Source organism: Quercus lobata, chromosome 4 (assembly GCF_001633185.2).
Source record: "Quercus lobata isolate SW786 chromosome 4, ValleyOak3.0 Primary Assembly, whole genome shotgun sequence".
Classification (NCBI taxonomy): domain Eukaryota; kingdom Viridiplantae; phylum Streptophyta; class Magnoliopsida; order Fagales; family Fagaceae; genus Quercus; species Quercus lobata.
In genome coordinates, this window is record NC_044907.1 from 4,732,880 (window position 1) to 4,756,807 (window position 23,928).

The 23,928-nt window shown below is 32.9% G+C and overlaps 2 protein-coding genes across 3 annotated transcripts; one reads left to right on the forward strand and one right to left on the reverse strand.

The window, feature by feature from the left end:
- The first annotated feature begins 3,478 nt into the window (after positions 1-3,478).
- On the forward strand, positions 3,479-11,323 carry LOC115988111 (receptor-like protein 56). 2 transcript variants are annotated; one of them, XM_031111749.1, is made up of 6 exons: positions 3,479-3,908; positions 4,104-4,259; positions 4,857-4,931; positions 5,026-5,172; positions 8,770-8,916; positions 9,007-11,323. In XM_031111749.1, the coding sequence occupies exons 1-6, from the start codon at positions 3,551-3,553 to the stop codon at positions 11,169-11,171; spliced, it is 3,048 nt and encodes a 1,015-aa protein (XP_030967609.1). In that variant the 5' UTR covers positions 3,479-3,550; the 3' UTR covers positions 11,172-11,323. The 2 variants fall into 2 exon arrangements, with proteins under 2 accessions (XP_030967609.1, XP_030967610.1); XM_031111750.1 differs by lacking the exon at positions 8,770-8,916.
- Positions 11,324-12,065: 742 nt separating this feature from the next.
- Positions 12,066-21,553, reverse strand: LOC115987518 (chaperone protein dnaJ GFA2, mitochondrial-like). Its single transcript, XM_031111086.1, has 18 exons — positions 21,293-21,553; positions 21,072-21,165; positions 20,697-20,771; positions 19,974-20,056; positions 19,194-19,277; positions 19,070-19,108; positions 18,006-18,092; positions 17,208-17,255; positions 17,029-17,116; positions 16,790-16,854; positions 16,623-16,697; positions 15,694-15,772; positions 15,200-15,291; positions 14,997-15,068; positions 13,441-13,497; positions 13,018-13,066; positions 12,417-12,483; positions 12,066-12,218 (listed from the first exon to the last, which is right to left on the reverse strand). The coding sequence occupies exons 1-18, from the start codon at positions 21,380-21,382 to the stop codon at positions 12,122-12,124; spliced, it is 1,341 nt and encodes a 446-aa protein (XP_030966946.1). The 5' UTR covers positions 21,383-21,553; the 3' UTR covers positions 12,066-12,121.
- Between the last annotated feature and the right edge of the window lie 2,375 nt (positions 21,554-23,928).

Sequence of the window (23,928 nt, forward strand, 5' to 3'; positions counted from 1 at the left end):
TCTCTCTCTCTCTCTCTCTCTCTCTCCAAACCGTTGACACAAAAGTCTTTGGCACCTTCTTGAGTTTAGGTATTCTCAAATAATGCAAAGCTCATAACATGACCTAGTCATTACTATGAAACATTTTCCATGAAAGCACAATTGAAACCAAAGTTTCTTGCCTCTTCTTAAGTGAATCTTCACAAATAATGCAAAACTCATAATATTATGAACTATTGTTCACTATGAAACCCTTTTCAACAAGGCACTAAACTCTGAATAGAAGTTGAGAAAGTACAATTGATTCCAAGTCTTTGTTCTTTTGTTGTGTCTAGGTCTTCTCAAATAATGCAAAACACATAATACAAGTAGTATGACTTAAGTTCCAAGCTACCTCATTCCAAAATATGACTTAAGTTGAACGGGCAACTTTTCATTCCAACCAATAGCAACAGTCACATTTGTGGCACTAATTCAAACCATTAGCAAAAGTCACATTCACATTCACAGTAATAAATTTAGAATAATCCAATTTAGCAAATATGAAGAGGTTTCATCATTTAAAAAACAACTTGTTTTAGAGGTTCTTGCAGGAAGAAACTAAAGCCACATTTGCTAGTAATTTTAAAAGTTGAAAATCTAGGGTTATTTTCCTTTTGAGATAGATGCACAATGTGTGACCTCTATCTATAGGAAAATTATCTTATGAGATTGTCTCATGGTGGTTATTTTCTTTTTAAGAGAGATGCACAATGTAAGGACCTCTATCTGTAGGAAAATTTTCTTATGAGATTATCTCATGGTGCATCCCTCTTACAGCATGTGAATCTTCAGGTGTGTGGGGACCATCAAACATGAGAGGAATGATCCATGAGATTGTTTCATATGGTAATTTTTTTCTTCATTGATAAGGAATTTTTTTTTACCATTTTATTTTATTTTGGTTGAAAAAAAGATAAAAAATAAAAACTCTCAAGGGGTGGGTGGAAAGATATCACTGGATGTGAAGTCTTCAACTATTACGTTCTATGTTATCTCAAATAATGTAAAGTTCATAATACTTGTGATATAGACTAGTATTCACCATGAAACACTTTCCAAGAAGTTTAGGATTTCAAATGAGTTGGGTTTTTATTATTCCCATGAAACACTTTCTAAGAAGTTTAGGGGCCGTTTGGTTACGTTGTTTTAGTAACGTTGTTTGTATTTTTTGAAAATACATGGGGTGAAAAAGTGTATGGAAATATGTGTAATATTGTTTAAAAACTGAAAATATGTTTTTAAACCCATATACCAAATTGGGTCCTTAGTTATTCAATTTTTTTTTAATTATAAAAAATAGTTATTAATTTAAAATTTTTGACACCCGAGGCAATGGCTTAAGTGGCCTTGCCCAAGGGCCAGCATGGCCCATTGTGCCAATATTTTTTATTTTTTCACGTTGGAGATACATCCTTATATCTTTTTACAGTACTCAAAGCATTTTCACCTCTTTGGTGAAAGCACATATCCTGTCTTCTTCTTCTCTTCTTTTCTTTTCTTTTTTTTTTTTTTTCTTTTCTAAATGAAAATGAATAATTTTTTCCCACCTTTTAGTTTAGTTGAAAAAAAAATTCCATGGTGGTGGGTGTAAGGATACAATGTATGTTAAAATCTTCAACTCTCGTGGTCTAGCTGCAAAATTCATAATACTAGTTATATAGACTAGCATTTACTATGAAACACTTTCCAGGAAAGCTGATGTAGAACAGACAGCATCTGCCTTCCTAGAGCAACAGGAGTGCAGGAAGTCATAATGCAAGATCAAAGGGGGGGGGGGTGCTAATAGAGGCCATCGGGGTGACAGTGTCAAAATTGCATGAAATTTGGTAGGTTGAAGGAAAACAACGTTCTGATTCAGAATCATGAAATGAATGTCGCCAACTTTTAGGTGAATTACTTCATTAAGGCCCCAAAAATAGTGGTTTTGCTATTTATAGTAATATTTGTTTTTTCTTAATAACTTTTAGTTTAAATGTCAGAATAAGGTCCTGCCTGTTTTGGAACAACCCTAAGGTTAGTAGTTTATGATTCTGCATTATGGTCAATAGTTTATGATTTTGCCTAAGAATGTGCAAGTTTTGTTGTGCACAAAAAATTGTTTATATGGATTTGAAAGTAATTTAATTGATAGTTATAAAATGTTAAATCTTTATTATTGATTTACTTTCATGGTATACTTAAGTTATATCAAAATTGTTTCTCAAAAAAAAAAAAAAAAAAAGTTATATCAAAATTTTGTATTATAGATGAAGTGACTAGCAAAACTACTCGACAACTTGAGTTGTAATTTGCAAGTATAAAGACTTTCAATGCTAGATTTGCTACTACCCTTGAGTTGATTGAGTGCAATTCATATTAAATATTTACTTATTCTAATTTACCTAATATGTTATGTTTTATTTTTAATTTAATTATCTCTCAAGGTAATTAATAATATAACTTTATTTTATCTTACATGCAACTGGAATAGGCACATCTAGGAAGGTTGATAAGTGATAACTTGAAATGGTCCATGACATCAATTTATAATATTATGTGTGTGTTATTTTATGGTTATAATATCATTAGTGAAATTTGAATTTGAATTGTGTAAATTTTAAATATATACCTTTAAATTGGTTTATTTGAATTTTTATGGTGGTTAGAACCCAAGTGTTGGAATTTGTTAAAGAATTGTGCATTTTCCATTCCAAGTTTGATGGTTAAAAGATTAGTCTTTTACTTTTATGGGTAATTATTTGTTGGATGACTTACCAAGTGTCAAATAAAAATCATTCTAATTCAGCAAAAATATATATCATTCTAAAAAAAAGTGTCAAATATATATATATATATATATATATATATTTATTAATCATGTCAAATAATAGGTGGTCGACTCAATCCGACCCGCTTGCCAGGACTGGATATAGGTTAGTAATCACCAAACAAGTAAACATTATCTAGGAAGAAAGTCTGTAGTTTCTTGTTGACTTTTGGTCTTCTAGTCTTCTTGTTTAGTGCCTGCCAACTGTAAAGCGAAAGAAAAAAACACGCTTAGCATTTATTAGTTTTTTTTTTTTTGGTAAGCATTTATTAGATATAGAGGGCGTTTGGCTACTGTGTTTTCCTGCGTCTACGTTTCCGTTCTGCGTTTTCTTTGGTTTTTTTTTTCTTTTGCCCGCATATGTTGACTTTGGTGCACAAAAATCACTGTTTTGCACTGTAGCAGTACTGTTTATGTACTGTAGCAACACTGTTTATGCATTAAAAAATATTAAAAATGGGTCCCACGGTACTTTTCACACATTTAAAAATTATTTTGCTACAGTGTTTTCAGTTTTCAGTTTTCAGTTTTCAGTTTCAGCAACAATAAGCTTAATCCAAACGGACCCATATTGTGATGATGATGTGGACTGTTTGATAACAGTATATATGTGGGATGCCGGTGGCTTATTTCATGTCAAGATCAGTTGGAATCATAAGTGAGAGAGTTGGACAAAAACTTTGTCAGTCTTACTGTCATAGAAAATCAGAAAAGAAAAAAGTAATGGAGTTGGGACGTTTTTGGTGGTGGGTAGTGTTAATTTTGGTTCAATTAGGTATGAATGGGTGCTTTGGTTGCTGGGAGCATGAGAGAGCAGCTCTCTTGCAACTCAAAGCTTCCATGAACTTCACAGCTGATATAGATCCTTTGCGAACTTGGAACTCAACCAACAAAAATAGTGATTGCTGTGATTGGGAGAGAGTGAAGTGCGACAACACTACGGGGCGTGTAATCCAACTTGATCTTAATAATACGATCTATTGGAGTTGGGAAGATTGGTGTTTAAATGCCTCTTTGTATCTTCCCTTTGAAGAGCTCCAGTACATCTATTTGGTTGGTAATCAGATTCGTAGAAATGAAGGTATGTTCATGTCTTCAGCAAAGTCAATTGGTAGTGTTTGTCGAAATTATGTTTTACTTCTGCCTTATATTTTTCTTTTTGAATTTTCAAAAAATGAGAAATTAGTTGTGGCTTAGGATTCACTTTATACTATTAAATAGGTTGTGGGAATATATTGTTGTGGACATGGAAACTGAAGCTTCTACTAAATTGTAGGTTTTGAAAGATTCTCAGCGTTGCGCAAGCTGGAGATGCTTTACTTGGCTGATAATTATTTCAACAACAACATCCTGTCATCGCTCAGTGGAATTTCTTCGCTGAAGATACTAGATTTGAGTGAAAATACATTGAATGGATCATTCCACATCCCAGGTAAGTCTCACGGCTAAAATTCACATCAAGTTGCAAAGCGACTGAAAGAGTGCCTCACGCTTGAGGGTGTAAACTTTTGGTTCTTTTTTGTATTTTGAGAATTTCTGCTCTTAGTTATTGAGATTTATGCAACTAAAATCTCACTTTTTTTTTCTTGGCTCTTTTAAATTAAATTACCGAAGAGAATCATTATGATTTCAGTTTTAGTTTAAGCAATTGGAATAAATTATGAGAAGTACAAATATTTCTAAATTAATAAAATCGTGAACAAATTTAAAGCCTTATCAATTTGTGGATTTGAAATAATTTGGGTGAAATGTGATTTCAAATTAATTACACAAGTGTTAATGCACTTATGCTAGAGAAAAACTCTCAAAAATCAAATTCATCTTGTGTCGTTATAGTTTATGTCGAACAACAATTAAAAAAAAAAAAAATCAATTATTATTTTAGATCATCAATAATTTTAAATAATAAAAAAAAAACAAATAATTTTAAATTATCAAATGCAAATGTAACCTTAAAATAATCCAGTCAAAATCAATTGATGAATATTATGATTTTTATCTATATATATGTGGAATTCAAACTTCAAAGCATTTAGCAACTTGGAGGAGCTCTACTTGGGTGGCAATGAGATCGATGACTTCGTGACAACAACAACAACAAAAGGTAACGATTGTTTTTAAAAATATATGTTCATGAATTCAAATCAATTCCTTCTTTTATATGGTATGTCAAATTATCTATTTTACTTTGCCTATAGGTTCAAACAACTTACCTAAGCTGCAAGTCCTAGAGTTGGGTGGGAACAAAGTTAATGCACGAATTTTCAAGTCATTGAGCACCTTCACATCATTGAAGATCTTAAGAATGGGAGGAAACAATTTGGAAGGATCGTTTACAACTGAAGGTAAATTGTACCATGGACATTTTACGGTGGTGTTGTTTTGCATTTTTCTTTTTCGTCATTACTGACATAATCTCAGAAAAGCAGAAGCTATAATAAAACATTTTTTTATTATTAAATATTGTTCATTTTTTCTGAAACAAAATATATTGAAAATAAATGAAACTGAGCTTTTTCTTTTCTTTTCCTTTTTTTTTTTTTTTTTTTTTTTTTTTTTGGTTATAGGGAAGTCAAATACAGAGAGCTAACTCACACTTTTTTTTTCCCCCTTACCATCATGCTTTATTTTGGTCGAACTTGTTTTCCAATTCCTTTAATATTCTCAATAACTATTTGCATTCCCGCCAATAAAAAGCTTCTAATTCAATCATTATTTGCACATATTTTAAGACCATTCTCATTTGTTAATGCTAGTTTACAATTGTAATAGGGGAACACACCCTATAACATGGTCATGGTGCAACCTCCTCACAGGCGTAATAGACCCCACTTGGTACCTAGTGTTACTTCATATTCATAGGATTTGTTATTCTGTAGATGATTTTTAATGAAATAGTATTTGTGTAAGGATATATCTTTTCCCAACTTATTGGAAAACATTTCGGTTAGAAAGTACTCGAATCATCACAAAGAGGAAAGGCAATCTTTGTGACATCTTTAGATTCGATCGAAGAGGACCCTAGCGAGAAAGAGGAGAAATTTCGAGCGGCATATACTACATCGATCCCACTGTTGGATACGTTTCAAGGAAGTCTGTCGGTATTTGAAGCCAAGTCGCTATAGGTAGAGATCCAACCGTTATCGCCGATTCAAGTTCCTCAACTACCCGTTCAAGCCTAATCACTAGTCCAATGAGATCGCGAGGCCCACAACTCTTCCAATCCTTTGTTGATTGAGTCTGTGAAGAAAGAAGAAGGAAACCAACCCAAAAGGCAAAATGACACCATTTTTGGTGGTCTTGATCCAATCATAAAATCTAATCCGGTTCATGACACCAATTCGATCCAAGTTCCTTAACTTGGTTCTTCAATTAAGCTCACAATCAAAATTAAACTTACAGCATGCAAACAAATTATATAGCAAACCCAAACCCCAAGCTCAATTTAAAGCTCTGTTGAAAAATTGATTTAGGCCAAATCATTAAGCCCAACCCTACACAAAAACACAACCCATATGGTAGAACTGTTCTACAACTCGATTCACAGCCTAGTGTGGGAACTAAACAGCAAACCGGTTTGGTTCGCCTAACCAGATTCCCAGAATCATACAAAAAGTTTCGTATTGTAAGGGTGTATTAGAAGTGTTCATGAATTGTACAATACATAGATGCATATCAATTGAATGATATCATATCATATGTATCGGGAGATACACGAAAACTTGGTTTAAAATGGATTCTTTTACTAAAATTTGGGTTTTAACTTGAGCCCAAATGCTTTTCTACTTGTTTTTAGATATAAAAATTGGGCCACTACTACTTAAGCTCAATACAAAGACCTAGCATGAGCTCCCCCCCCCCCCCCCTTCTCATTTCGTAAAAATTTTAGACTACACATTTGCGCACATTTAGATTTTCTTTTCCTTGGCTCTCCAACTCCAACTAAAGCCCCTTTGTCTTAAAAAAAAAAAAAAAAAGTACGCAAATATATAAAATTTTACAATTTTCTTCTTCTAACAAAATAAAAAGGCAAAAAGAGATCAATGAAAGATAATGTGAGAACTAAGAATATTGAGATAAAAGTAATAAAATGAGAGAGAGTTTGAAATGATTATAGAAAAGGGAGAAAGTGAGAAAGAGAGAGTGGCAGAGAACAACGAATAATACTTGCTACAACTGCAATATGAGTTGTCGAGGAGAGCCGAGCTGCTAATGCCACTAAAGAGAAAACACGATCATAGTATCTCTATGGGTACCATTTTTTAGGAAATATGAAATTAAGGATAATTTTTACGGAATGTGTTGAATGAGTTACGAATTCGAATAATTAATTATTTTTGTTTTTTGTTATTTAATAGGCTTTTTGCTAAATATTTTGTTCATTTTTTGTTGTTTGGGCTATTTTTGCTATTATTTGGGGTTTTTTTTTTCTTTCTTTCTTTCTTTAAGTGGTTATGAATTATGATTGTGGGGTCAAGATTATTTTTGTTGAACACAAATTCTTGGAATTAACAAGTCAAGGTGTACGATATATATTTTTTAGGAGAGACAAAACATATTAATTTAAAAATAATTATGTATATAAATTTTTTTTGTTGCAAGTTAGGATGTCCACATCTCCTGAGATTGGCAAATTTATGTTTTTACCCTCACTATTCAAGTGCAATCTCCATTTTACCCTCCAAACCCACCGTTGCCACTCCCTTCCTCTATTATTATATGGTCGAATGAACAATAAGTAGCTTAGTGCAAACCAATTTTATGAATATTGTTTTGGTGCTCATTTCGGTTTGTCAATTGAAATGAAATGTTTTGGTATCAATCTATTTCGGTTTACCGTTTTGAGATTACTATACCCATAAAAATTAATAATATATGCCTACTCTTTTACCTTAAAAGTAAAAAAAAAAAATAAATAAATAATAATAATAATAATAATAATAATATGTAGTGAAGTCAGAAGTGGATTAAAAACATTAAGGGAAAATTTTTAACTTCTTACTTTATGGAATTCTGGTAAATAAAGGAGAGTCTAGGATTTTTTTTTTTTTAATTGGTGGGAAGTGTCCTAGAAGTTTCCTTACTCCCTCTAGGCTCTACTACTCCACAAGTGCTTTACCATTCTTCACTTCATCTCCCTAGTTTCTTCCTCATCAGATCTCCTTTCTCCGTCTCTTCACAAACAAATTTCATCCTCCACCAAGGAAGCATTGGCAGGAGCTCAAGAAACACAAGGTCAAGAATACACATACTTAAAGGCAAGGTAACTACTCTAACAAATGCAAGCAATACATGTGGCTCCAATCTCTAGGAAAGCAAATGCTAATGGCGAAGAAGGGCAGTGGCTCAAAGATCAAGCTAAAGGAGAAAATGAGAAATAGTATGGTTCCGAGTTTCAGCGAGAAAACAACATATTTTAGCTTCAAGAAGGGAAATAAAATCCAAAACTCATACCGGGCGAAATTCGTATTTCGACCGAAATTATCTGAAACGGACCAAAACGCAGGGAACACCCCAAAATTGACCGAAATTCTATTTGAGCTGGTAATTGTAGCATCAATAAAAAATAAAAATAAAATAAAAAATGATTTAGATGTTATAGAAAAAGGGGGAAAAAAAGGTTTAACAACATAGCTTTTAAAATAAGACTGAGATCTTCAAAAAAAAGCATCATCTCTAGTTGAAATAAATTAATTTCACAATTTGAATTAAATTCTAAAATATGAAAGTATATAGACTGCCACATTACATGGTAGTCTATACTCTATACACTATTATTAGATAAAATAAAATTACTTTCTTTCAAAGAATCTTAGTTATGAAAGTGGTCTTGGCTACTTTAACACTTCTGTGTGGTATCTTAATAATTTTCAGCAATTAGTACTAATTTATGCTCTACCATATCAATTAGTACTAATTTAAGCTTTTTGCTTTTGTTTTAGAGTTGAGCAAACTAAACAACCTTGAACAGTTGAAGTTGGATGAATCGTCATTTGATAAAAGTCTTCTTCATAAAATTGGAGTTATGACTTCTCTTAACGAATTGGCAGTGAGGAACTGTGGACTGAATGGCACCTTACCTGACCAAGGTAGGGTTTTTAATTTTTTTTTTTTCACAGTGATCTTGCTTCAAATAATTACAATAGTAGAACCTAATAAATAATTATCACATTATACAGGCTGGTGTGAACTTAAGAAGCTCCAAGAGATAGACCTCAGCGACAATAATTTTGAAGGGAGACTACCTTCATGTATGGCAAACTTGACATCACTCCGGGTATTGGATCTCTCTAACAATCACTTCAATGGGAACAGTGTCCAGTCTCCACTATCAAGTTTGACATCACTTGAGTACCTTTCTTTCTCATATAACAACTTCTCGATCCCATCCACATTGTCCTTCCTTTCCAACTTCTCAAATCTTAAGATCCTATTAAGTGATAACAATATATTAGCTTTGGAACCTGACTCCCTTACTTGGATTCCAACCTTCCAATTAAAGGTTTTCAGTTTGTCAAATTGCTCAATTAACATTCACAATACGACACCTCCCAGATTTCTCCATTACCAATATGATTTGCGAGTAATTAATCTCTCTCACAACAAGTTTGTTGGGCAGTTTCCTAACTGGTTGTTAGAGAACAATACAAGATTGGAAATCTTTTCTGTAAATAATAACTCTTTCACAGGGCCTTTTATGGTGCCATATGATATCCGTCCCAACATTTTCACCATAGATATTTCTAATAATCACTTACATGGTCCAATTCCCACAAACCTCGGTTTAATTTTTCCAAATTTAGAACATTTACAAATGTCTAGAAATGAATTTGAAGGCAGTATACCCTCTTCTTTTGGGAATATGGCTTTCTTAAACAGTCTAGACTTGTCTGAGAATCATTTCTCAGGAACCATACCAATGCATTTCACAATGGGTTGCTACAATTTAGAATTTCTCATATTATCAAACAATAACTTCAGTGGCCAGATATTTCCTACCAATTCCAATTTGACTAAGCTAAGACAATTACATTTGGACAACAATCACTTCTCAGGCACGCTTCCAACATGGATAGGGAACATGACATATATAGAAGATATTGTTATGGCCAAAAATCATTTTGAAGGTCCTATTCCAATTGAGTTATGCAAACTCATTTATCTTGACTTTCTTGACCTTTCTGACAACAATCTTTTTGGCTCTGTTCCATCTTGCTTCAATTCCTCAAGTATCGAGTTTTTTCAATTAAATAAAAATTGCTTGAGCGGTCCAATTCCAAGTTCTTTCCAAAACAACTCCAATCTAGTTACACTGAATCTTCGAGATAACCATCTAACTGGAAACATTCCCAATTGGATTGGCAGCCTCTCATCATTAAGAATTCTCCTCTTGAAAGCAAATCATTTACGAGGTCAAATTCCAATTCAAGTATGCCTTTTGCAGAACTTAAACATTTTGGATCTTTCCTACAATAAATTTTCAGGTCTAATTCCTCATTGCTTGAGTAACATTACTTTTGATGCATCTGCCTTCAATCCTCCTTTAATAGTTCCACCTTTCTCGGTTAGCGATTTTGGGAATTTGTCACCATCATATTTGAACACAAAGTCTATAATTGTCGAATATCTGCCATATGATATAACTATGTTTCGCGGAGGTGTGGATGATGAAGAAGAAGCAGAGTTCACAACAAAAACTATAACTTACTCCTACAAGGGTAACATCCTCGAGTACATGTTTGGAATTGACCTCTCATGCAACAACCTAGCAGGTAAAATCCCACTGGAACTCGGTAGGATGGGCAGCAGCATTCGTGCATTGAACTTGTCACACAACAATCTATCCGGACCAATCCCAGTAACATTCTCAAATCTAAAGCAAATAGAAAGTCTTGATCTTTCCTACAACAATTTGAATGGCAAAATTCCACCTCAGTTGACCGAAATGACCTTTCTAGCGGTCTTCAGTGTGGCACACAACAACTTATCAGGCATAACACCCGATGGAAAAAATCAATTCATTACTTTTAATGAAAGCAGTTATGAGGGGAACCCTCTCCTATGTGGACCTCCATTACGGAATAGTTGCACCAAAATGAGACCACCATCTACAATGCCAGTGAATAATGAAGGGGAAGAAGGTGATATTTTCATGGACATGGGTGTCTTCTACATAAGCTTTGTGGTGGCTTACATAACAATCCTGTTGGGAATTGTTGCAGTTCTTTACATAAATCCATACTGGCGTAGGGCGTGGTTTTACCTCATTGAAGTGTGTATTGACACTTGCTACTGTTTTGTTGTGGTTCATTACCATAAGTTGTTTGATTTCAGGCTTGCATAGCCTTGTATTGCCACTATTTTGTTGTGGTTTATTACCGTAAGTCGTTTAATTTCAGATTTGCATAACCTTGCATTTTAATGATTACATGTATGTGTCTCTTCTTGTTGGATTTTGAATCTAAAGATTGAATTTTAATACTACGTTGTGCAAAATCTGTACTTGCTGTGTAATTTTAAAGGACTAAGATTGTATTTTTGCATTGTTGCTTTAAATGAATGCGTGAGTTATGCAAAGACAGAGAAATACAGATACCCCCAAGGAGCTAGGAGTCTAGCCATGAAGTGCCACGTAACGGTAAGAAAATCTTAAATCTCGCAAATTATTTCGAAATATTGTCTAACTCTTTTTCTACTCACCATGAACTCTGCCAAATCACATAAAACATGCTCATGAATTCACAATGTTCAAAACCAGAATATGGGGACATCCAATCCCATGCACAAGCACCTGTCTGATCTGACAGCTCCGAAGAAAACCAATTAAATCATGTTTAACTTTCTAAATGCTTCAGTAAATATTGAACCATCTATATATTCAAAAGATTTATTCCAAGTGACATCTAAATATCCATATACATGACATTATTCATAACATAATACAAAAATGACAGATAAATTGACTTGCCATTCTCGATAGTGAAAAATATTAAAGAACAATAAATAATATGTACAATAACAACTTAGATACTCTAGATGCAAGTGATCAAATGATGTTGCCTCATATAAAACTACCATTGTGATTTGTAAGAAAAAAATTACACACCCCTAACAACCTTCTCCCCCCGCGCCCACCCCCAAAAAACAAAAACAAAAAAGGACAAAAACGACCCAGTCACTCCTACAAAACTTATAGAATGGGTGGGTCTTTCAACAATTGATGCTTTTTCTTCAGTTGCCTTTATCCTTTTTTGCTAAGAATTAGCAAACAAATGACACCAATTGGTCTACGTTTTACCCTGATGCTCCAGCAGTAGCACGCTTATCATATTCCCCTTGCTCTTCTTTGGCAAACTCTTCAATCAATTCACGTTGCCTTGGGGTCAAATTCCTGCACAAATCAAGCATTTTAATCTACTATAAAAATGAGAGGCTACAAACACATTCCCATATGATGCTATAGATTACAGTAATATGACACTTTTTTTCCCATATATAGTCAACACACTGGATTGAACTGAACCATAAAAATACATTCTGGAGGGTGAAAAATCCTGCAACAACAATGGCTAAGAACAAGGAAACCTACGATGGAATGCTGACATTGAAGTGCACATATTGATCACCAAATGAGTAAGAGTTCCTTGTCTTGATCCCTGCATAAAAACAACGAATTCAGAGGGAAAACACACGCAATTTCAATTTAAAAAATAAATTAAAAAAAAGGTTTTTACGCTCAAGATATTTAGAATCTTAACAGAAAAATAAAATTAATGATATTACATTCAATAAGTTGCTTAACTAGGGTAAAATCATCAAATCCTACATTGAAATGATGATCAGCAACAAATTGCATATTTTATGTGACTCGTGGACTCTTAAAGTTAGTCATAGAGAATACTCTTCTGTCAATTTTTCATATTGATTCCTTACTTTAAAAGAAAAAAAGAATAAATCATGGCAGTAAGAAAAAACCACATGGACACAAGCTGAGGAAGTTGCTTCAATTAAAATGCTGGGGGTTTATTGATACAAGGAACAAAGTGGCTAAAATGTAAAAGGACCAATTATGTCAAATACTATTCTCGATAGAGAGCAGAATGCAAGTGGCAAGCCAAAATAGAATCATTTATCACACACAAGTTTTTATAAGTGAACTTTATGAAATTTGGCATGTCTAGCTCACCAACCTTTCTTCTTCAAAACTACCTTCTGACCGGGCTGGGTGCCAGAGCGAACCTAAATATCAGAAATCAATTAGATCATGATACTATAGAGAACTAGAACAAGAAGGAACCTCTACAAGAAGCCAGTAATCTTATGCTTAAAGCCAACCCCATAGGAATGACATGGGGGATAGAGAGATGCTATTTGGCTTTGGTTTTTTCCTGTCCCAACAAAGGGACAAATGAAAGAACCTCAACAAACAAACCAGATCTCATTATTAATTGATCCGGTTACTGTCCCATGTGGGGGGTCAAGTCCAATAATCAAGTCGCATGAGTTGCATGAGTAAATTCCAAATGAACTGACAGAATCTTAACAAAGAAAACAGTCATAAATGAAATTTTAGCATTGCACAAGTACTAATCATATATAAACAATAAACAAACCTTGAGGACTACATCTCCTGTGAGAGTTGGGACTTGGATTGTTCCCCCCAAAATTGCCTGCAATCCAATAAACCAAAAAAATAAAATAAAATAAAAAAATAAACAACTAGCTCAAAAATAAAAGTTTTTTTTTTATAAGTAACAAAGATTTTATTAACAGAAAAAATGTAATTCAATTATTTTTATCATTCCTCTAACGGCTTTTAGCGATCTAATAATTATAGAAACAAATCAAAAAGTACCTAAATTTTTCTGCTGCCAGAAAATTCCTGAAATGTATCTTTAAGAACATCTATCTTTAGCTTTATATTCCATCTTTTTGAAACCATAATCAACCTACAGACCCTAAAACCTTCTTCCTTAATTGCTAACAGGTGACTGAGTAGGTGTTAAGAAACAACATAACAGGTGACTTCCTGGAATTCGTCTACAAAACTCAAAAACTCGCTGGAAAATCTTCTATAAAGATAATTTTCCACATTTTCGTGTTAGTTCTTATCATTTTTATCACCATACTCTTAGTCCGTTTCCAATCTTCGTCCGGGTATACATAGTGAGAAGTATATTGTGGGTACTCTTCTTCCATCCATTAAATATATACTATTTGAGATGCTTCTGTCCACAGGACAGAAAATAGGCTAACCTCCAAAAATGATGACTCAATCAACCACAAATACAAGTTAAGAATATATATGCATCCCCAGGTCAGTTTCCCATGTGTCTGACATTTAAGTTTAACATCTATTCACTTCGTAATTGCAGATTACTAAATTGCCCATTAGTCCAATATCTAATAAGTGTAAGTTATACTTATACATTAATGATGAAAAATGACAAGCTTCATAGACAATGGCTACAAAACTTGTTAGAATTTGGACGTGTCAATTTCAACAATTTGGCATTTTGGTATTTATCAAACTATTTGTACTAGATTATTTTGTAGGTTAAACTATTTGGCCTATGTGGCATTTTGAACTACTTAAAATAGAGCTTATGGTTATTTTGAATTATGAGAATTACTGTTTATATATATGAGCAAGATGATTGGTAGAAATCACGAAAATTGAACAACCATTTTTTTATTGTATTTATTGTCAAAATTTTAGTATGAAACCAAATTCATTCTTGGTTTTTTAGTTATATTGATTACATTAGTTGGTTTAAATAATACACATGTTTTAAATTAAACAAGAAATGTTATAAAAAATTTATGCATACCAAACACAAGAAAACGTTCGCAAGCTCATTTTCAAGGTCTTTACCAAACATTGGAAAATGAGATAGTTTTCCATAAAATGCTCTTTGAAAAATGATTCATTTTTCAGAAAACGTTAATGTTGAAACAAACAAAGTGTAAATATTCAAAATAAAGTCAAAGATAATTTTATCTTAGGCATTTAGCTTTTTCTCAGCAAGGACCTGAATGCAATTAATATTTCCTCACGCTAAGCACAATAGCTATTTTTATTCAAAAATCTCATACAATACACTGCTCAAGACATCCATGCACTACAGGCCACCGATACCTACAAAATGAAGCCATTGGAAAGCATTACCTGAGTAATACTCAAAACAGCATCTACATGAATGTCAGCACCTTCTCTTCGGAAAACAGGATCTTCGCGAACCTGCAGAGAAGCAAATGATATTTTACAGTTTAGGGGTTGGGGGGAAGGCATCCAAGCAGTGAAGTACCCACTAAAAATAAACAAATGATGACACACTAAACAAATATATATATATATATATATATAGTTACCTTAATAACAATATAAAGATCACCAGGTTGATTTCCATCAGGATCTGCTCCACCACTTCTACTCACCTTTATGGTCTCATCATTATCTACTCCTGCAAATGGCAAAGGAGGAGAGTCAAGCATCTATAAAAACTAGCATATACAAAACCTATAAAACCAGTTATTTTTCTTTTTTTCTTAAAGCTTAAAAAACGAAATCTGATTTTTGCTACCTGATGCAAACAGTCATGTAATTATAAAATAAAGCCTGCAAATCCATCCATTTCATTCCCAAATCCCTACTCTACTATATCCTAACAACACATATACAAACTTTAAGGCCTGAATTGATAAGATCATGCATTAGACTTAGTAGCAGAGGAATTTATTCTACACCAAGCTAGGATAAGAATAGCTTGACAACAGCACGAAATTTTAGCAATGCAACCACCAGAGCCAAAAAAACAAAAACAAAAATAATTTTAAAAAAAATCCTAAAATGAAAAAAGAAATACCTGGCACGATATTAAGCTTGACTGATTTCGTTCCTAATACAACTCGCCTTCCTTTGCATGACTTGCAGATATACTTAGGCTGTGGGCAAAAAAATTAATTGGTATTAGAGACAAAGAAAAACCATGAACTATTTATCTCTAATATAACAAACCAGTAAAAAGAAACAATAGGGATAGAAATATATAATATAGTAAACTTTGCACCAACCATCATACGTAATCAACACAAATGGAAGTGAAGAAACTATATCAATGCCTAATAAAGTCACTGAGATTCATGTATAGTAAACGGATTAAACTGCAAAAAGTTTCACACTGGCATCAACTTCACCTGCAGATAAGCCCGACATCTAAAAACTATCCCTGAATTTCCCTAGAACCCAAAACTTATAACTGCAATTAGCACGTCCAGTAATCTAGCATGAGAAGGCTAAAAAAATTATGTCTACAATTACTGATCACTTCTTAAAAGGAAAGCTTTTATACTTATCAAAAAATAAAAATAAAAGTCAGCTTTTAAATTCGATTCAAAGGTTCTATAACTAAATAAAAATGATTTAACAGAAATATAGATGGGGGGCTTTGACTTATAAAATTGTAGAACAATGCACGAGGATAGACAAATTATAATTAATTTACATGAATACATATATATATATATATATATATATATCTGTGTGAGAAGCCAAAAACCAATTGAAAAGGTAAACAATGCCAACCTATAATCATGAATTAATAACTTAAATTCTGTCAACCATCATTCCTTTTATATTGCAAAAAAAGTATTTTCCAAAGAGACATTATGAAACATCCATAGAAAAGTGAGAAACAATTAAATTGATGATCTTTTTTTTTTTAAGTGCAATTCAATTGATTACTTTCATATTTACGTTAACGATTGCGTGTAAATTCAAATAAATGCAACATACTGGCACAATTTCCCGTTCTCCATGACACTGAGGACAAGTAATCTGCACCATAAATGGGCCCTGTTGCATGGAAATCTGGATAGGCAGCAAAACTCAAGTTAAAAATGTAAAAATAATTTTTATCCTCCATAAAAATGTATAGGTTTCTTCTTCCTAGCAAAACTGACCGTTCCTAAGCCTTTACAGCGAGTACATTTTTCCGGTTTGACTCCAGGGGCAACACCACGCCCACCTGCAAAACTCCAGAAACAGAATAAAATCTTACATTGGGAACCTTTCCTCCAAACTAAATTAACTCTACCAACCAAACAGAGCATAACAACCAAAATTCTCGAAAAATATCTGCCAGCAGTAAAACTGCAGAATCATTTGAAACACTTGATTAGTGAATAAAAAACCACCATACCACAAGGTTCACATGGCAAATGAGTTTGAAATTTCACTGTCTTGGTGCTTCCCTGAACAGCCTCCATAAAGGATAGTTCAAGAGATACCTGTGATCATTAATCAATGATGAAATGCATGTCAAAAGAACCAAATCAAAAACATAAAAACAAATAATATGTGCATAAACAGCAAGCAAACCTTGACATCTTCACCGCCAAGTCTACGACCAAAGAAGTCTTCGAATATCTGATCTCCACAGTAGAGAATGCCACAGCATGCAAATTAAAATATTGCATTAGATTTCAAAGGTGAAATTAGCATCCTTAAAAAAAAAAAAAAAAAAAAAAAAAAAAAGGCTACAAATGCAGACAATGTTTACAATACATCATCATCCCATCCTTTAAACCAAACTGTGGACATTAGCATAAACAGCAAAGCTACAAATGCAGATAATGTTTCCACTAGGCTTTATAAGAATTATAATTAAGTGTATTTATCCAAAAAAAAAAAAATTATGATGAAGTGTATGATGAAATTGTTGTGGAACTTATGGATGCAACTCAGAAAGATTTGTTTTTCCCTGGCCCTACTATTATGGTGCAGGAACTCTATGCACTAATGGAGCAAGTGAAGATGGACCACTTATCAGGTGGCAAATGCATTAGCAAGAGGCCACGAAGCAAAGACAGGATACTGTGTACAATTATGTGACCCCTGCTTTTTTTTCCTTAGCAGTAGATGCGGACTTGGTGGGAGTTTGCTTCCCTAGCATTTGTGATGTGAACAATTTTTGAATTCTATAAACGTTGTTTAGCACCAAAACAAGCAACGCCCAAATTTTCAATACAACTAAAACTAAAGAAGGCAGAACTCAAGAGGGAAAAAAAAAAAAAAAAAAGAGTTAAGCAGCACTTATACAATAAAAGCATTGACAAAATAAAGCCACAAATCAATAAAACTAAAACCACTAGAACAATTCTGAAAGAATGAACTTACATTGTCTCGGAAGAAATCTTTAAATGGATTATGAAAATCATTGGGAACGCCACCGTCTCCTTGTTGTACATATGCCTCATGGCCAACCTATAAGATAGTGTGTACAGACAATGTAACGACAGATAAAGACTAAAGTGATAGGAAGAAGAGTGCTGAATTATGTTAAAAAATGGAAAGCTAATGTAGTTTGTAAAATGCACAATTAGGTAGTATTATACAGAGTACTTTTACTTAGATGCAAATATAAAGGCAAAGCTAGTTGATTTGCTCACTCAAATAAAAAAGTAAACAGGATAATTCATCAAGCTTAGCTACATTAAGATTTTCAACATGTGATTAAAGCCCACTTTCCACAGTAAATAAGTTTCATTGTCAATTTCGGACTATAGTCGTTCATCCCAGTAACTAAGAACTGCAATTGTATGCATAATATTTTGGATTGAACACATACCATCTGCCACTTAAATCTAAAGGTGTGTGCGTGTGTGTATTTAAGCTCCAAGTTGTTGTAACAGCCCAATTGTGGGCCCAGGTTTATACAAAACCAACAGCTTAATGGATTTGACTGGGTCTGCTTCTTGTGAGCTTATCAAACTGGTTCAGTATCCCATTCAGGGGTTTTAGTCTGCCCTTGAAGAACACAAATTCCCTCATGCAAAAAGATAACAAAACTCCAAGGTTATAGAAAAGGGAAGAATGCTCTTAAGAACAGTGTTAACAGAACTCCCTATAAGGAACAAGAAATACTCTTCCAACAATGCTCATATTATATATAGGGCATCTTTCAAAGGTTTACACTATGAAAAGAATATGAATATGCAGTTAGTAAGGTTTAATTCCATGCAAGTTTTTCCTATACTTTTTTGTGTTATCCAAAAAACGACATCTATCCAATTACTTTTCAAACAATAGGATCAACAAGAATTTCAAACACAAGGAGTTTGCATGGTAACAGGAAATTACTATTATTCAAATCCACCAGAAATGTTCCAGCAGAAAGCCGGTCAACATATAATTGTAAGTTAACAAAAGCTATAACTTTGGGGGGAGATTAAATGTGAAACCTGATCATATTGTTGTCGCTTCTCATCATCTTTCAAAACCTACAACAACAATAAGAATAATAGATTAGATTAAAAAGTCTTGACAAGGTGTCTAGGAGATTCTAAAGTCAAAAGAAAATAAAACCTCATATGCCCTTTGAACTTCTTGAAACTTTTTCTCAGCTTCAGGATCATCTTTATTTGTATCTGGATGCAGCTTCTTCGCAAGCTGCAGAACAATGCCAGATTAACCAAAAAATCAAAATAAACGGAGGCAATTAATAGCAAAAAACACAAAGTTAAGACAAACAGACTATGCTGTCCTAGCAAACTACACAAATGATAAGGCTGCCTACCAATCACCTCCCAAACCACAAAAAGTGGGATTTCCGTGCACTAGGTATGGCCTTTTTTTCCTTCTTGCAGTAATGTATATGAAAAAGTTTTATTCATTTAAATCAATACACATGAAAATACCTTTTTTCCCTCCTACAATAGAAACCAGCATGTTATATCATTCATTCTTTAAGATTTCAGAAAAAAAGATTCACATCTCCATCTAAAATGTTAAGCATTTCAAAAATATAACAAAGAAAACAATAATGCCACACTCCAAATATTCAAGGTATAACATTACAGTGATCCATACAAGCAGATTTTCTCTCTTTAAATTTTCAGTGCTCTTCTTCATTCTATAATTAAAGAAACAATCATGCCAATGTGTGATCAACAAATCAGAGGTAAATATTACTTATCAAAAAAGAAAAAAAATCAGAGTCAAATACCAGTATTCATTATCCATGTTCTACATACATAATAGACATATACCATAGAAACCAGCCAGAAATTTTCCATGTCTTTGTATATAAACATGTGAAATTAAAGAGGGAGGGGAAAAAAACAAGAGACAAGGCAAACAACCTACCCCATAATAAGCTTTTTTAATCTCAGATGCATTTGCATTCCTGCTCACGCCAAGTACATCATAATAATCTCTCCCCATAGGTGCTGATAAAAATAAATAAATCAATACAAACACAGTAAATGTTTTCCTCAGTTTATTTTCATCATCAAAAATTAAGTAATAAACAAATTACAACATTCATAGAGCAAGGAAGAAGACAAAAAGAGTCAGTGGCACATTATGGTCCAGAAATTTTCTGGAAACTTTTTGACCAAGAAAGAGGAAAAAAAAATCTATCTATCTAGGTAGACATGATAGAGGGGGAACATACTCTTCAGCAAAAATATTCTGATGAACAAATTATCAGAGGAAAACATATCATCGATCAAATATTCAAAGTGCAATTTTGAATATTGATCAAATAGTAAATAATGTCCAATTAACGTGATTTTTGGCATGCAAGTTAAGAGATATTCTGATGAACAAATTATCAGAGGAAAACATATCATCGATCAAATATTCAAAGTGCAATTTTGAATATTGATCAAATAGTAAATAATGTCCAATTAACGTGATTTTTGGCATGCAAGTTAAGAATATAAAGAACATGTAATCCAACAGTTGGATTTTCAAATCTTTTATTCAATAAAAAGTTATTAGATGGTGTAACATGTGTAACTTAAACCCATCACATCTATATAGACACACATATAAGTGTAAGTGTGGTGAGTTTGTATTCAATACCAGTGCCATGAATTAATCTAGCTGAGCCACAATTGGCATTCAGAGCTCCCAATAACAACCAATTTTTCTGACTAACTGCATATCACAATACACAAACCATTAGCTCAATATTATTAAAAACATAAATATTATTAAAAACATACTATATTCAAATAAATTAATCCAATAATCAGTACAAAAACAACCACACTGCTCACTTTGTTGCAAACAAAACTCAGGAAATGAAAGCTTAATAAAACAAGAATTGAACCTGACAAATAAAATCCTAAGTTGAAATGGGATATTGGGTATTATTCATTCAAACTTCAAAAAATTTCATTTTTATTTTCATATTCCCAAATTCTCATAACCCCAACAAACAAAAATTGAAGTTACCATTTTTGGAAGTGTAATTCCCAAGAATCCGAGAAGGGTTACAAACCCCAGAATTGAAATTCCTATAGGCCCCTTTACACACTGTCTCGTATATCTGCAAAATTCAAAACCCCACAAAACCAACCGACCAAAAATTCAAACTTTTTTCACAAACTGATCAAAAAAAAAAATAGGGAATTGATTTGAAAATCGAAGTGGGATTGAAGAAAGAGAGCGCGTACTATGGCGGCCCTGGATTGGTGGAAGAAATTGGTGGCGAGAGAGCGACGAGCGAGGCAGCGGATGAGCCTCACACCATTGGAGCGAGCCATTGTTTTTGGGTGTGTATTGGGGGTTTGAATTTTTGGGGATTAGGGTTTGGGATTTAGGGGTTAGAGAAGCTATAATAGTTTGAGTGAGATAAACCCTAGAGATAAACCCTAATTTTCAGACATGTTGGAAGGTTCTAGCGCATTTAGAGAGAGTGAAATTTTTTTTTTTTTGGGGTTTCCCTTTTATAATGGAATCAGAAACTCAGAAGTCAAAAGCCCAAGCTTGTGGGAAACACTTCCCATGATTTTGCCTCTTCTTTTTTCTTTTTTTCCACCCCTTTTTTTTCTTGGATAATAGGTAAAAAGAATTAAAAAGATTTTTTTTTTTTTTACAAATAACAAATTAATTATATGTGATTTGATTGAAATTTAAGTTGCCTACATGTAGTTTGAAATTTGACACTTTATCCACCTAAGATTAACTAAATTAGAGTTTTATAACCTGCCTTATGTTTTTCATGAGATAGCTTCTTGTATATACATCTTTCTTACTTATCGAAAAAAAAATAAACTGTAAAAAAAATGGTTAAATGTGTAATTTCACTTCACATTTATGTCTTTCTCCTCCAAAAACACAAAAAACATAAAAATACAATTCAAATAAGATCAAAAAAAAAAGTCTAATGGAATATTTGCATCATAGGATTTCAAATCACAGGTAAGTAACTTAAATTTCGATCAAACCTTAGGTAGGTAAATTGTCAAATTTCAAACCACATGTATACAACTTAAATTTCAACCAAACAATAAATGGATAAGTTATAATTTATCCCTTTGTTTTTAATATTGTGTGTTTTTATTATGATTAGTGCATAATAAAAATTATGTAAATTATTAGTTTACCAAACCAGTCTATGTGAAAATTTTATGTTCTTTTTCATGTCTTAAGCATTGCTTTGAAGTTCCTCCGAACATAATTACCAACACATCATTATAAAATTGTGAGAATATTACTATTGGCTTAATTCGCAAGCATATCTTAAGAATTACAGCGACCTTAACCTGTAAATCTCAAACATCCATATTGAAAATGTGCAAAGGGACTGCAGTATTTAGGTTTTTATCATATTTTTTGGACTTCAAAATTCGACTTTGTAGTATTTGCAATTGTCTATGTTAGTTTCTTATGTAGATTTGTGTTTTGTATTTGGCAACTTTTGAATTAAGTGTAGGTATAAATTATTTGAACTGAACTAAATTAATTAATTGAAGATGAGTTTGAATTTCAATTTATATTTAAAATTGAATGAATGAAATATCAAAAGTACAAACTTTTTCCATGGACTTTTTTTCCCCCTCTTAATTTCAAGAGAGATACGCCTTCTTCCCCAAGCTTAGCAATTTATGGAGCATTTAGAATGATATATAAATGAGGCCTTTAAAATTTCCAAAACAAAATTCTTTAAAGACAGTTAAGATTTCCCTTAACAAAGGCAAGCAATTCATGGAATCTTAAGTCTTGGTGAGGAAGAAAAAATCAATGCAATATTAGTCACTAAAAATAAAAATATATTATATATATATAAAAAAAAATAAATAAATATTAATTCACTCTCCATCTTTTTTTTTTTTTCCACCTTTTATTTTTTCCATTTTTTTCTCTACAACCAAACGGATGCAAGATTTTCTACATAACTCTAGGCCATGAATTGAGTATTAGGAATATCCATTTTAAATACCATTTGTAGGTCTTGATAAAAAGCTTCAGAGCATAATTTTTTGGGCTTTTATAATATTAGTCCATTATAGCACAATCACTCCACAATTTTGGGCCCTAAGCTCCGAGGCCTAAGGCAACACCCACTTCACCAGAGTTGAGCCTAGGTTAGCATTTTCAGCCCAGCATACATATAAGCAAGAACCAATGAGTTTTGAGTCTTTTGAACAACCCAGTCAGCCATACTTGTACACACCCCCAAAACACAATTTTGGTTAAAATTGTGAAAGAACTACCACTAAAAATTAACATGGCTGACTGTTAAAAGTGATTTTTGTCCAATGTGAAATCATGTCTTAAAAACATGATTTCACAATTTTAATTAAAATGGTGTTTGAAAATACAATTTCAAATGAAGTGTGTACGAGTATGCAATAACAAGTGTGTAACAAGATTTTTCCTTTAAAAAAAAGCTTTTCTCACTTCCATTTCCTAAAAAAGCAATGTAAAGCACATCCAAAGACACTCTATTGTTAATTTGTTTTTGAGTTTGGAAATTCTAAAGGTGGTGAATGGGACTTAATTTTAACAAATCCGCTTGACGAATGAGAGTTCGTCACTGGCCAAAAGGATAGCAGCAATAATGCTAGCCAACTCTGAAGCAACTCTTGCAGCTTTATTTTAAGATTAGAGATAACGCATATTGGGCTTATTGTACCAAATCTGCACTTGCATGGCTTGGTTCATACAAGCTCATTGTATTTCAAAGCAAAATGAACTTTTTACCAATCAGTCAATCAACCCCCAAAGAAGAGAGAAGCCCAAGATTTTTTTTGCTTAGAGGGAAGTGAGAGAAGCTCAAGATTTGCAACGTCAATAATAGCACTAT